The 15,000-nt window shown below is 48.8% G+C and overlaps 1 protein-coding gene across 1 annotated transcript in view; it reads left to right on the top strand.

The window, feature by feature from the left end:
• The window catches only part of npas1 (neuronal PAS domain protein 1), a 44,454-nt gene that overhangs the window by 4,945 nt on the left and 24,509 nt on the right, over positions 1-15,000 (top strand). Inside the window, exons 2-3 of the mRNA XM_076036127.1 lie at positions 5,954-6,107; positions 7,989-8,227. Coding sequence (XP_075892242.1) covers positions 6,013-6,107; positions 7,989-8,227 — 334 coding nt within the window. The 5' untranslated portion in view covers positions 5,954-6,012. The remainder of the gene's footprint in view (positions 1-5,953; positions 6,108-7,988; positions 8,228-15,000) is intronic.

Here is a 15,000-nt window from a genome sequence, read left to right as displayed (position 1 = left end):
CCGCCCGCTGAAAACCTCCCCTTCCTCCTCCTCCTCCTCCTCCTCCTCCTCCTCCTCCTCCTCCTCCCCGCCGCCGCCGCCGTATACCTGGGGGCGGGCGAGGTCACTTCAGCCCAATCTAACAGCATATTGATTCCATTAGATAATTAATGACCCAGGCAGGGGCCAGGAGGAGCAAAGACGGGGGTTAGGAGGCGTGTGTGTGTGTGTGTGTGTGTGTGTGTGTGTGTGTGTGTTGGGGGGGTTGAGGGGGGTCGAGCGGGACGGTTAAAAAGGGCAGCGAAGTGGGTGGAGGAGAAATGTGGTGGTGGTGGTGGTGGGGGAGGGGGGGGTGAGACCCTTGAGAGTTGAAGAGAACCTTGGCTTGGGAATAATCCAGAGTTGTCAAGGTCAAGTGCAGCCTCCGTCTCCGATACCAGAATATGGGATGGTGGTGTCGGCGAGAGGGCACAGGGAGGAGGTGGAGGGGCTGGGGGAGGGGGGGGGGGTGTCTTCATGACCAGCAGCTGTCGATTGATCAGCGGCTGAAAAATTGTACATTAAAAAAAAGTCTTTTGACTTCCAAATCCTGAGGTCCAACCGCAGCCGTAATGCATGATAAGTAGTTTTTGGGCGCTCCGGCCGGAATACCAAAACTTTGGTCTCCCCAGACGCCTCAGACGCTGATTTACAACTGGCCGACAACATGAAAGGCCAGATAGAAAACTGGCTACATCAAACATTCCGTCCGTTGCCGGTCCTCCGCTCTGTTTTCTGCATCTTCAACCCCCCCCTCCCACAACATCTCCCACCACCACCACCACCCGCGTGCTGCGCTGCATCTGATAAAATGTAATCCGGAGACGGAACGCTGCCGAGTGCCGACCCCCTACCTTTAGTTGGAGATAATTGGAGGGTTCTGAATGTGTGTGTGTGTGTGTGTGTGTGTGTGTGTGTGTGTGTGTAGGGATCTAAAACTCGGAGGTGCAAACACTCGACGCACTGGTTTGAACATCGCAGATGCAAGCGGCTATGACTTTTTCATGTATACATATTTGTTTCATCCAGGCCGCAGAGAAACCGACCTGAGGTCTGGGGCTGCTCGGCCCTGAAGAAAAATAAATTCAAAAAAAAAAAGTCAACTTCCTGCCGCTGGCTTCGCTGGGCCGCTGCGGTGGGCTCGCTGTGGCCGCCCTGCAGGTCTCTGGACCAACCCCGAGATCGTAAAGAGCCTCTGAGTTAGAGTCCTCCTCCCCCACCTCCTCCTCCTCCTCCTCCCTCTTCATCGTGTTGCATTGCATTGATTTACCCCCCCCCCCCCCTCCACCGCCCGCCACCACCACCACCACCACCTTTTCACGACCGCCATGCTGTCTCTGGTGGGCTATGAGAGCCCCTCTGCCTCCACATTGACTGCCTTGGCTGGCCTCAGTATCGGGCCCCAGGGGCCGAGGAGATGAGGCATAAAACAACCATGTCTGTACCTAGGGGGGGTTTGGGGTTGGGGGAGCGGGTGGCACAGCGGTGGTGGTGCCGGGGTTGGAGGACGGTGGCGGAGTGGGGGGGGCGGGGAAGGGGGGGGGGGCATTGTGTGTCTGCGTGACGTTTGACTTAAATGTGTTCATTTGCCCGACGTCCCCCCCCGCAACTCTCTGCGGAGCAGGTTGTGGGGGTGATTGGAGGTGGGGTGGGGGGGGGGGTGTAGCTGGGTGTGAAGGGGTGGGGCGAGGAGGGGGGGGCGCTAACGAACCTTTGACAGCTGGAGGCCCCTAATTAAACGTCCCCGCTGAAAATAAACAGAGCGGCAGCCAAGAAAGGAGGGCAGGGGGAGAGAAAGGAAAGGGGGTCCGGCTCCACTTCCTGTTGTTGCTGCTGCTGCTGCTGCTGCTGCTGCTGTGGCTCTGCTTCGTCTGTCTCTGAGACCACACAGCTTGGGCGCGACCGCAACCTGCGAACACGTGGCTACGAGTAGCGACAGACTTTTGTTTTGTTTTTGTTTTTTCTAACTTCAATTTTCTATCATTCCTCAAAAGCTTCGGTTTGAGCCAGTTCCATTCTTGCCATGGAGGAGGAGTGGAGGAGTGTTTTCTTTACGCAGTCAGAGACCGAAGGTCCAGTCCATTCTGTACATTTCTCTTGTCTTTATTTTAGCAAAAATAGTAAAAGGGGAGCAAAAAATAGCAAAAAAAGTCTTTGTCCAAAAAGAAAATCCTGCTTCCTGCTCCAGGTCTGATGAAAAACTCTACGCTCTTCCACTTCCTGTTCTCCTCCCCTTCCTCTCACCTTTGCCCCAACGTACGTGCTTTTCGCAACTGCGGCCACCTTGTGTCAAAAATGATAATGAAGGCAAAGTCTAAGCAATATAAAACAATAACATGCCAACACTAAAGAAAACCGTTCCTACTTTTTCGTTCTTAGCCATCTCCCCTCTGCGGAAGTCGCACTTCTGCCCCCACTTCTGCCCCAGTGTTGCCGTTACGGGACGTGTCGACTCAGCTGTATCGAGCGGATCGTTTCGCACGTCTGACATTCAACACGCCGCTGATGCCGTGGCTAGGCTAGGCTACGCTAAGGCTAGCCGCGGCATTAGTGGCGGCCAAAGTGGCGGCGTCCATTTGGATGAGTGCATTAATGGGCGCGCCCAACCTGCGACAAGGTTATGAGGCTGATTGAATAATTACCGCGGCCGCACCCCCCCGCCCCCCAACCCAACCTCCCGTCCATTACGCCCCGTGTCTGCCCAGATAGAGGTAGAGGCGGGGAGAGATGGAGAGATAGCGGAGGACAGGAAGATGGAGGGACGGATTAGATAAGCGCAGATAGGGTCAATTAAGAGATAAACATACAGGTATTGGATAGGAAAAGGGCTGCTTGTTTGCGTGTGTGTGCGTGTGTGTGTGTGTGTGTGTGTGTGTGTGTGTCTGAGGCGGTGAGAATGTGACGGCAAATTGTTTCCTCCCTGATCCCAGCGTCACTCCGCGCACGCAGCCTCTGTTTGCCGCGCGGCGCATTTAGCCAGGTGAGAGCCGGGAGGTGACAAAGGTTGAAGCTGTTAGATGGAGGCGCGCTGCCCCCTGCCCCGCTCTGTCTCCTCGGCACGGCAAACTCGGAAAGGAGCTCCGTCGCAGCTGCCGAGCGGAAGCCGGCTGGGAAAATGCTCCCGTTTCCAGACAGAGGAATCGTCACGAAGGAAGGATGTGTTTTGTTTGCTTTAGTTGTGATCATTAAATGATCATTTCGGCCTTTTAGATCATTGGAATCCATGGACGTTTCAAAACAGATTTGCACACATATAAAGCACACATTTATGTTGTACACATAAATATGCCTTTTTTCAACTATCTAGACCAGAAATCCGTCTTGCGAGTAACGCGATACCGCTAGCTAAGGTCTAAACATCATTTAAGGTCCCTTATAATGCAAAACTTACTTACCCATCAATGTTTTCTAACAACAATATGTCCCTTGTCTGTTGAGGTCTCCCTTGAAATAAAAAACACAATTTACTTATTTAACCACTTCACTTTTCAGGTAGTATCAGCGCTTTGTGATGTCACAAAGGGTAGCGATACCTCACTTTTAGTCAGACTAAGCGGCAGGCCAGGTGTTCACTCCAGCAGCCTTGCTTTCACCTTCAAACTTGTAGGAGGCTGTAAACAGAGGGCTAACATGCTGTCAATTCATGGCATTTTCTCTGTTAAATGAAATGAATGAATTAATTGTGCTGCTTTAAAGGCTTCTCCCTCCTGAGCCAACGGTAAAAAAAAAACGAAGGTATGAAAATGCCAGTGATATGTAACTTTTAAATATAAAAGTCTTTGTTATTTTTACCCCTCGACTACAGCGATTGCATATTAAGTGACGCCGACGCCGACCGATCCCTTTGTGCAGCTTTTATTTAACTCATATATTGTATGCAAGACCTGCAGCGGAATATTCTGATTGCGTTTGCTCACAGTCAAAATGAAACTCTGGTGCTTTCGCTGCCCTTTCAATTAAGAGTTAAACAGTGATTAAATCTTGTCATCTCGTCATTAGTCTTGCATACTTGTGTAAAAAAAAAAAAAAAAAATCTGGTAAAAGTAAAAGTACTCATTCAATCCATTTACTGAAGTAGAAGTACTGGTTCTGAAATGTACTCAGGTAAAAAGTAAAAAATATTTTTTGCAATTAATAAAACTAAAATATGATCCAGTTTTATTTTGAACTACACAGCAGCATTGTTCAAGTAGCTCGACTTCAAGCAATGACTATAATGAATAATATGGGAAATACTTTTACCAGAATTTATATACTTTATATACTTATATACTTTAAACTAATTTAAACACAAAAGTAACTAGCATGTTTTTCCAATGCAAGGAGTAGAAAGTACAAAGGATATTTCTTATTACATGCGGTCTCAATACTCAATATTCAATACTTATGTGAAGTACAGATACTTGAAAAATCTATTTAAGGACAAAAACAACGCATTTGTATTTCATCTCATCCACCTCTGCTTCCCGAGCACGGATCTCGACTTTTTAAAGTCCTCCAAACAGATCTTGCGTGTTGACGGGAACATGCAGAGGTTCATACTGCACTGACCTCCTCAGCTACACTCAGCCTCTCTGTATGTCCACGACCCAGTCGGTGGCTGGAAGCGGTGAGTGAATGGTCCAGTTTCCTCGTCCTCCTCCGACCGCTCATCACCTTGTGCCGCCTCTGAAATCGCTCCAGCAACTTCTCATGCATACGCTTATCTTATCCGGCTGCCTGTTAAACAGCAGATATGTGAAATGATATCTGGCAGAACCTGGCCCGGCCTCCTCTGTTGACCCCCTCTTAGCCGGGGTCAGCGGAGCCACGCTCAAACTTCAGACGCGATCCATTTTCCGAGTGGCGTGGCGGAGCTCCGCCGAGCTGATTGTGCTGACCCAGCCGGCCCCCGAAGACAGAGCAGTGGAAGTGGGAGAGGGCATCTCAGGCCCAAGGGCATGACACGGCGCTGCTCGGGGCCACGCTAGCCCTTTAAATGTCAACGCAGCACAGCGGAGACACAGCGGAGGCAGAGGAGCAGGGCGAGGAGCAGGGCGAGGAGCAGGAAGAGGAGCAAGGCTCCCTTTGAGGACAGGGAGAAGAGCTGGGTGAGTTCCACCAGTGGAGGGAACTGCTGGAGACCAGTGGGAAGAGGAGAGGATGAAGAGCGGGGAGGAGGAGGTGGAGAAAAAGGAGAAGATGAGGAAGAGGAGATAAAGGAGGAGGACAAGATGATGAGGAGAGGGAGGAGCAGGGCTCGCTTTGAGGACAGGGAGAAAAGCTGGGCGAGTTCCACCACTGGAGGAAACTGCAGGGGAACAGTGGGAAGTGGAGAAGACGAGGAGGTGGAGAGGGGGGAGGAGAGGAGGAAGAGAGAAGGAGGAGGAGGTGGAGAAAAGGAGAAGATAAGGAGGAGGAGGTGGAGAAGGAGTAGAAGAGGAGGAGCAGGGCAATCTCTGAGGACACTGGAGTGCTGGAGACGGGTCGGAAGTGGAGAAGATAAGAGGATGGTGAGAGAATGATGATGAGGAGGTGGTAGAGAAGAAGATGAGGAGGAAGAGGTGAGGAGGAGGAGAAGTAGGAGCAGGGAGAGGAGGAGATGAGAAGGAGGAGGAGGAAAAGAAGATGAGAAGAGGAGGTGGAGAAACTGAAGGAGGGAGAGGAGAAGATGAGGATGAGGATTGCATGAGCTCTGTTCTTTGAGATGTTTGGATTGAACCACAAGGAGTGATTGGAGACATTTGGAGCTTGTGTGATTTTCAGTTTTGTTGTGACTTGCAGGCTGCCACCTCAAACAGAGACTCTCTCTCCTCCTGCAGGACCTCAAACCACCACCTGCTCATCATGGAAGAGATTAAAAGACCAACAAACATTGTCGAGTCTCCCCAGTCGCCTCCTCACGTCTGTTTCTCTCGCCATCGACTGAACCTTCTCCCCCGTTCCGCCCCTCCAGGTCCGTCACTTCCTCAGCCAATCAGAGCCTCCGTTAGCGGCGCCGCCACTGGGACGAGGATGGCGACCATGCCGTTCGTCAGCGAGGGAAAGTGTGTGAGCGTGGAGTGGGATTTCTTACAAGGACTGCTGGCCAAGCCTCCCACCTTGCCCTGGTGAGACTCACTGAACACGCTGACACACACACACACACACACACACTGACACACACTGACACACACACACACACACAGACAGGATACTGTATAAGCCTTTGTGCATGCCCATGAATTAATCTCTGCAAGGTGAAATCCGGGCATTAACAGCTTCCTCCTGACAGCGCTGGAGAAGACGTCTCCTATCAATGAAACACCATCCAGACAGTGTGACCCCCCCTCCCAACCCCTCCTGCCCTCCTCCTGCATTGTTGCCCACCTGCCAATCCTGTCAGGGCAGCCAATTCCCCCCCCCCACACACACACACCCTTTCCCCCTCGCCGAAGGAGATTAAGTAAATTTGGCCGGAATTATTAATGGCCAGTCATTTACAGGCGGATATAAAAACTAAGCAGAATCAATGTGTGCGCATCGATTGTTCTTGGTGGCTGGGGGTCGAGGCAGTATAATAATGAGACGTTACAGAGGCTGGCAGCACGAGTCCACAACACACACACAAGCGCAAACACACACACACACACACACACACACACACACACACACACACACACACACACTTTTCACTTATTAGAGAATAGCAAGGAGAAACGCAACAGCTGTGTCAGCTGATTAAGACACATGTACACACACCAAACAGTGCCCCCCCCCACGTTCTTCACTTCTCTTTGCACGCGCACGCACGCACGCACGCACGCACACACGCGCGCACGCACACACACACTAGGATGAGAATCAACAACACGGACTCGAGGGAGAAAAGCTGGTTCTTCTTTCTCCTCTTTTGTGCTTTCAATCTCTCCCTCACTCACACACACACACACACACACACACACACAGGCACACACGCACACACACACACACACAGGCACACATGCGCGCGCGGGAGCGCACGCTTTATTCCAGCGAGCAGCGGCCGACCGACCGACCGACACAAATTGTGAAGTGGCTGTGACAACATAATTCCACCACTCAGGTCCCATTGAGAAGAGTCAATACCCAATCAGAGAGACAGGCTACCTGAGCCCGCCACCCCCCCCCTCCCACTCCCCCCTCTGTCACTCCGCCCCTCCCCTCCCCTATTGATCCCTCAATCACGGCCTCCTCGGCCCAGCAGCCCGGGACCAGATGAGAGACGGAGGGAGGGGGAGTGAAAGTGAGGAAGGGGTCTGGGGGGAGGGGGGGAGGGGGGGAGGGTAGTGGTTCAGTTAGATGCTATATGTGCGTTCACATATGGATTTTGGAGAAAATGGCCATTTTTATTTACTTATTTATTTTTGGCTGCATGCAGCAGGCAGACGAGAGGAGTTTGTCCATAATTACCAGGGCAATCTGTGCTGGGTTACAATAGAGATTGTTTCACTTCAATTGCAGGAGCTATCACTGCTACACACACACACACACACACACACACACGCGGAAGTCTCTTTGCGACGTGATCTCCCTCCCTCGTGAGTGTTTATGTGTGTGTTGGCGGCGCCGCACGTCCAGTCGGAAAAGTCATATCGTACCGTTTTCACTTTTAAGTATTGTTATTTTATCGATACTTCAATATTTTTGACAACACTAATATGTATGTATACACATATGTATATATATTTATTTGCATGTATATATGTGTATGTATATAAGAAATATCTATATAAATATATATGCTCTCTATGCTCTGTATACATATGTGTAAGTATTTGCATATGTTTTTATACATTAAATAAGCTCTTCAGGTCTAGCAAGAATCAGTCCACAGGTTCTCCACCAGTCACCCAGCTTCACTCCCACACACTGCCGGTCCTCCAGGATGTCTTTAACCCCTCCCCTCAACCTCACCCCGCTGGTCGTCTCACTCCATCTCCTCGCTCGCCCCTCCCCTCGCACCCCTCCAGTCTCCAGAACCTGCGCAAAGAGAAGTCTCGCAATGCGGCGCGCTCGCGTCGGGGGAAGGAGAACTTTGAGTTCTTCGAGCTGGCCAAGATGCTGCCGCTGCCGGGGGCCATCACCAGCCAGCTGGACAAGGCCTCGGTCATCCGGCTCACCATCAGCTACCTGCACATGCGCACTTTTGCCAGCCAGGGAGACCCGCCCTGGAGCCCCCTGATGGAGGGAGACAGCAACTGCAGCAAAGGTGAGAAGCAGTGGCGCACTTGTGTTTATTATGATGATGAGTCTCTGCCCTTTCTCCCCATTGTTGCATTTATTTAGTCAAATTGATGCAATTGATTGATCTCTCAAAAATTAAAGCTTTTCTAATGTATTTTTTTAATTGAATTTTTGGCCAAGGAGTTTGAGTCTTAAGGCTTAATTATTTATTTTTTTTGTTAGGCGGCAAAACAATTCACATTCTGTTCCTGAGTAAACATACAAATACTTGTGTAAAAAAGAGAAGAGTCTGGTAAAAGTGAAAGTACAGATTCAACTCATTGGCTCAAGTAAGACACGCTTCAAGCACTTCAGGCAATAAGAACTACAATTTAATAAGTTAATTACTTTTAACATAAGTTGTATGTTTTAAACACTTCCAAACAAAAGTTACTAGCATATTTTTTCTGATGCACTGTAAAAAAGTAGAAGTTGTCAGTAAAAAAAGCTAAATAGCTAAAACGTCTGTTTAAGTACAGCAACAAATTGCCTGTGCCTCGTTACTTACTCCGGTTATGTTTCCTGTATTCACTTTAGAACGAGGCCTTTAATGTGCAGCCAAGGCTCTGTGTGTTGGTCGTTTTCTGTGGCAAAGTCTTGACTCACAGCTCAAATAGTTAGTTTTTCATTCCGCCTTCGTTTTACGAATCTGATTATACGTCTGCGGCCGATCTTTGCTATCTAGGCGTCGGGGTGGGGTAAAAAAAAATAATTAAAAAATAAAACCCTGCCACGCTCGGACATGTTTGGCATTGAAAACGTCTCGTCTTTGAGATTCATCCCGATCAGGCTGCGAGAAAATTATGCAAGATAAATCACCGAGCGAACGCGTCTTTCAGTCAAATCAATCACCAGCGCCAACAACAACACCACCAGCACCACCACCACCCACTGAAACATCCCACACTGCAACATCCATCACAATTATCCAGGCCTTTTACGAATCTCCATAATTACTTGTGCTTGTTTATTTGACACGCGCACACACGCACACACACACACACACATGTCCATCCGCAGCGCTCCAAACATTGCTGTGTGTATACGGTGATGACACAGAGTGCATTACACTGCACTGCCTCGCATGCGCCCGGTTAAACCGACGTGTTGTCGGAGTGTCGAGAGAGTGAGAGAGAGAGCGAGAGAGAGAGAGAGAGAGAGAGCGAGAGACTGTGGGAGGCGACTATTGGTGCAATTTGTAATTACAGAAATTAAGCGTATAACGAGGACAGTAATTATGAGGCCTGTCTAATTGCTGCTATTACTGAAGGGAAACCGTGCAGCCATTGTGCGATGAGAGTTCGCATGTACGACGCGCGCGGTGTGTGCGTCTGTGTGTTTTATCAGTTCTTGTCTAATTTCGGGGTGGCGGAGAAAAAAAAAAAAAACCCCACTCATGTCAATATGTGTGTTTGTATACGGTTTGCGACATATTAGGCGCCAAACACGGCTGTTGAGATGTAATGGTTTTAATTGTATAATAAGTCGGCTGGAGTATTGCTTGTGGGAATAGCAGTGAGGGCGTTTCTGGAAATCCTTAAAAGGCTGCTGCCATGGCGGGGGTTGGCAAAGTCATTGTGTGTGTTTTTATAAAAGACGAAATGTGAGTGAGTCACATGAAGTTTGTGTTTCCTTTTAAATGTCTCAAAGAAGAAACAGTTTTCTCGTTATTAATTGAATTGAATTCCAACACACATATACGTATAATCCTTCATTTTACTAAAAAAAAAAAATCTGCTTATTTAGTAATTAATAATGACTAACTGCCATATGAAAAGATGACTTAGAAACTGGGGAGTGTGAGGTTCTATCAGGTCAGAGTGAAGATGTGAGACGGAACCTGTCTTGTACTTTAATCGCATGAATTTCAAAAGGTCGACGTGAAGTCTGAAACACACCGGCAGAACCGTGAAGAGCTTCCCCCGTGCCCCTCCCCCGTCCGCGGGCTGACGACGTCACCGCGTCGTCTCACCGTGAAGCAGTGACGGCATCGACGAGCGCAAATGGAATTCAGCCTGCGTGTCCCGCCTCAAAAAAAAAAAAACACATCTGTCGCGGCGCGCATCATTTTCCGCACACAGATCGGGGGAACATTGATTTTCTGTGTGCGCTAATTGCAAAGAAAAGTCGCGGCGGCGAGGCCGCACTCGGTCCACAGCAAACACAGACGTGAGCCTGAAATAGAGCGCGATGATTCCAATTTTCAGCGTCGTTTTTTTTTTTTTTCTTCTTCTTTCGGAGCATCAGACTTGAAATCCATCGTTAACAGATATCAGGTCATTTCATTCCTATCGCACCAAGAACAATCCACCTCATAGACATTTAAAGTGGGAAATGCACACAGAGTGAAGCCCATATTCTATTGCTACGGCAACTGATAATATACATCATTATGTGCGAGTCCATGGGGATCCATCGATATCTAATCAGCGCCGCACAGTGTGAAGCGCTGATACTCTAACACAGTCGCAACACCGCCTTGGACTGAAAACCACAGTCAGTACATTTACATTTGCACCAATATTTATATATATTGCTATTATATATATATATATTTTATTTTGATAGTGATCATTTCAACAGCATATTCAGGTTTGCCTTTTCTAAATTAGGCTTTCTGTTTCTGTTTTTTTTTTTTTTTTTTTAAATAAATTAAGCTTGTTGGATTCGCTGATCGGTTGTGATTCAAAACTCTTTCCGAATCTGATTGTTTCTAAATGTGCTTTCTAAACGTTTGACAACAAAGCAGAATTACAGTTTAGCCCAATTTGAATGGCTACAGTTTGGTCGTCGCTGCCCCTCTGATATGATACAACCCAAGCCTACAGTGGCACTGCAGCGCACTCTCTCATCTTGTGGGACATTGAAGTTTCCCCATCACTGAACTGTTTTGGGACCACTATGGCCCACCGCTGCATCCAATAGCTTGGTGGCGCACAACAACGGGAGCAGCGTATAGTGGCTGCAATGTTTAGCAGCTGAGAGAGAGAAAAGGAATAAGAACACATAAGGAATCAGAATAAGTGCAAAAAACAGCCATGTCAGAGTGTGTGTAGCCGTAGCGAGCTCCTAGTCTTGCTTCAGTCTGGCAAGGTAGCCTCAGCGCTGGTGCAGCTTCGTCTTGTGTGTGAACTTGAAATGTGGCTGAGAGACAAATGCGCCACCATGAGCTGCCCACACGTGCCTTGACATTAACAGTCCAGTGTGTCAAATTTTTAAGGAAGTCAGGTATTCAAGATGGCAGCTACTGGAAGCAAGACCCTTATTGCTCTATGTATATTCTTATATTTATATGAGAACCGTTCTAAGGGTGTGAAAACCATGTTACTTGTATTGTATTGCGAGTATACACTTTTATTAACATATGTATTGGCAGTATATTAAGGTTTTACCGATGTAAAATTCATAAAACAAGCCAGATTCCTCAAACTGGACCTTCAGGTGTAAAGGCGGAACTGGGAATCCAGCAGCAGCTCCCCAAAGGTTGAGGGAACCTCACAACCTGGAGGAAAATGTCCAGCGATTCAGAGACCGCCGGGGGGGGGGCTGCTGGTGTCCAGTGTCTGGAGTATTTCTCTGAAATATCGCCGGAGGTCCAACCGGCGGGTCGCGCAACAGTCCCCCCGCCCGGGTCGCAGGCGCAATGCTAATTTGGATATCAGTTTGAACAACGTCTACCCACAATGCATTGGCAGGGTTTTAAGTGTGATGCATGACTTTAATTCTGTTAGTGGAATGTGAGGCTGAAAGGCATTTGTGGGGGATAGAGGGGTAGAGGAGGGGGAGGGGGGGGGCAGACAAATGCAAGGAATGGAGGGGAGGGAAGGAGGGAGGGGGTGAGGGATGAGGAAGGAGTGATGAGGAGGGACCCAGGTCCGGGGTCGAGGGGGGCGGGGAGGGGTGGGGAGGGTCTTTCCTTCCCACTCGGCGGTGGGCTTTTTCGGACGGGACGCAGGGAAAAGGGGGAGTTGGGGGGAGGGGAGGCGGGGGGGAAAAGGTGCAGGAGAGGAGAGCGATGGAGGGGCGGAGCCGGCGTGGCTTTTGTCTGCTTCCCACGTTTCAAAGCCAGTCTTGAAAAATGAATAGACAGAGGAAAATCAATTGCATGACCTTCACCGAGGGAAAGAGAGATGGAGGGAGCAGGAAGAAGGGGGGGTGAGGAGGAGGAGGAGGAGGAGGAGGAGGAGTGAGACAGATTATGGGAAGGAGGGAGCGGAGGGAGAAGGAAAAAGGCTGAAGGGAGAAGAAGTAAAATGACCCGTGATGTTCATTCCCATTCCGCGTTGCCACCTATTTGCACAGCGCGCTGAGAAATACTTCCCCCCTCAGCCCCATTTCATTTATATTTCAAAAGACCTCGGCTCAGAGTGCATTTGGTGTCGGGGTCACTTTTGTTTTTATTTCATTGCCTTTTTAAATGTCACATGGTTCTGTTTTTCTTTTTTCTTTTTTCTTTTTTTTTCTTTTTTAAACATTGAGTCCTGGTCTGGATTTTTCTTTGTTTTTTTCTCTCACGCTCTCCGCGGCGCTGAAGATAAAGCTCATTTCTCAAAAGTCTGCCGAGAAAGGTAACAGATTGCAACTTAGCCACAATAGCGGCATTTTCTGGTGTGGTTTATCTAAATAGTTTAGAACACTAGACAAAGATAAAAGTAAATATATTTATACATATAAAAATAAGCCATTTTTGTCCTCAAAATACCCATACCTGGGAGAAAAACATGCTGAAGACCCAATATTATGCTAATTCTTTCAGCCCCCAGTCGAGCAGCCTTGCACGATCTTTTATCTCGAAAAAAAAACCAAAAAAAACTGTAGATCTGTTTTTGTTGGTGTGTTTGGACAGGAACAAAAACGGGGCAGCTGGAGGCTCTCAGAGGTCAGAAGAACACAACACAACACACCTGGCCTAGGGTGTTTATCCAGCAACCTGGGGCGGGTATAAAAGCCCCGTGTGACATCACAGAGGGCCGCTATCCAGGACGCCGTCCTCCCACATGAAATCGGGAGAAAGCAAAAGAATCAATGATGGATTTTTTTTGTTTGTTTGTTTGTTTCTTCGAAGACAAATACTGCTAAAGCGGAATATTCGTAATGTTCCTTTAAAGGAAAACATCAAGATGACCTCTCCAGCTCGCTCCAACATCTCTGTTTTCCACCGCACAATGTCCCGCTTCCAATTAGCCTTCGGACCCATCAATACCAACACAGTAGGAAGAGATTCCTCTATAGCGCAATCAATATCATGACAGGCTGAAAAATCCCTCAGCGAGTTCAGCGTAATAAACGGCTCCGGAGCCACAGCCCCGCTGCCTGTAAACAAACGTTACTTCCCACACGTTGTTCGCATTGTTTGTTTTTGTTTTCTTTTAAAGAAAGCCAAGGTTATTTTGGGCAAACGTATTTCTTTTTTCCGCGTCGCGGTGAATTTCTCCCGGCAGGTGCGAGCGAGGCAGCTGGAAAAGCCCCTCGGCCGTTAGCGAGGTGCAGTACAATGACACGTCTGCTGGCTGGCAGCAACAGGGCCCGGCTCAAGTGTTTTAGTGTCTGTGTTAGTGAGGTCAAACACACCTCTCTCCTCCCCACCGCTGGTGACATTGACTTTCACCCCCCCCTCCCTCCATCACTCCTTCACTCCCTCACTCCCGCCCTCCTCCCTCCCTCCCTCACGGCCGGCCGGCCCTGCATCTGCCTCCTCTCTAATTCACGCCGTTTTAAAGCAGCTGGGCCTTTTGAGGGAAGTTAATTGCACTCAAATTATGTTCGACCGAAAAAAAAATTGGGAAAAAAAAAACGCAGCGAGGGAGCGCCGGGACGGAGAGATGGAGGGAGGGAGGAAGGGAGAGAGGGACGTCTGTCGGAGTGAGAAGATAATTGCGTCAGGGAGGGACGCCGCGATTAGGGTCACTCTCTCTGCGTCATGTGTGTGTGTGCGTGCGCGCGCACGTGTGCGCGGATCAGCCAGAAACGTCACACGTCTGGACGGGAGTAAACAACTTGGCAGGTGATGATGCTCTTGTTTTGAAGGGACAGAAACCGGGAGGAAGGTGTGAGAAAGAGCGGAAAGAATAAGGGATGGAAGGAAAGAAAGAAAGAAAGAAAGAAAGAAAGAAAGAAAGAAAGAAAGAAAGAGGGCTTTAATGTATCTGTTTATTGGTCGGGTTTTGATTTGCTTTTTGTGTGTTTGTGCGTGTGAGGTTGTCGTTTACATGGGTAAACATGCTTGTGTGCGTCAGTGCTGCCAGACTTGCACATTTTGTAGAAAAATTCACTTTGCCAATAATTCCTCTCAATAATCTCTATTCCTCTGAATTTAGTCACATGATAGATCCTCTGCTTCCGCCGCTTGCTTTTAACTTTCCAAAAAGGTGTACGATTCTGAACAGGAACCCTTCATGATGTCACAAAGGACACCATAGTGCCTTCCTACCCTGCGATGTGTGCGATGTAGCCTTGAGGTCCAAGTTCTTTTTTCGTACACGTGCAAGGTCAAACAAAAAACATCAGGGCTAAACATGCAGTATTTTTGTATAAATTATTTGGCGAGGCCGCTTCACCTCCGCACCGGAATCGTTATTCCACCGGCGGACTCGTATTTCCGAGTGGAATTAGAGCGCAACCAAAACTGTTTGCACCAGGCGGCGCAGCAGCTGTATCCTGCTCACCTCGAGCCCACAGCGACTGCGGCTGCTCCCCGGCACGCGTTCTCGAGTCTGTCGCATATGTCGCGAACTTGTGTCTGTAGCTGTGCTGCGAATC

The sequence above is a fragment of the Nelusetta ayraudi genome, unplaced genomic scaffold, assembly GCF_046127955.1.
Source record: "Nelusetta ayraudi isolate G7.1 ecotype Tasmania unplaced genomic scaffold, CSIRO-AGI_Nayr_v1 ptg000048l, whole genome shotgun sequence".
Lineage (NCBI taxonomy): Eukaryota > Metazoa > Chordata > Actinopteri > Tetraodontiformes > Monacanthidae > Nelusetta > Nelusetta ayraudi.
This window is presented reverse-complemented; position numbering and strand designations above follow the sequence as displayed.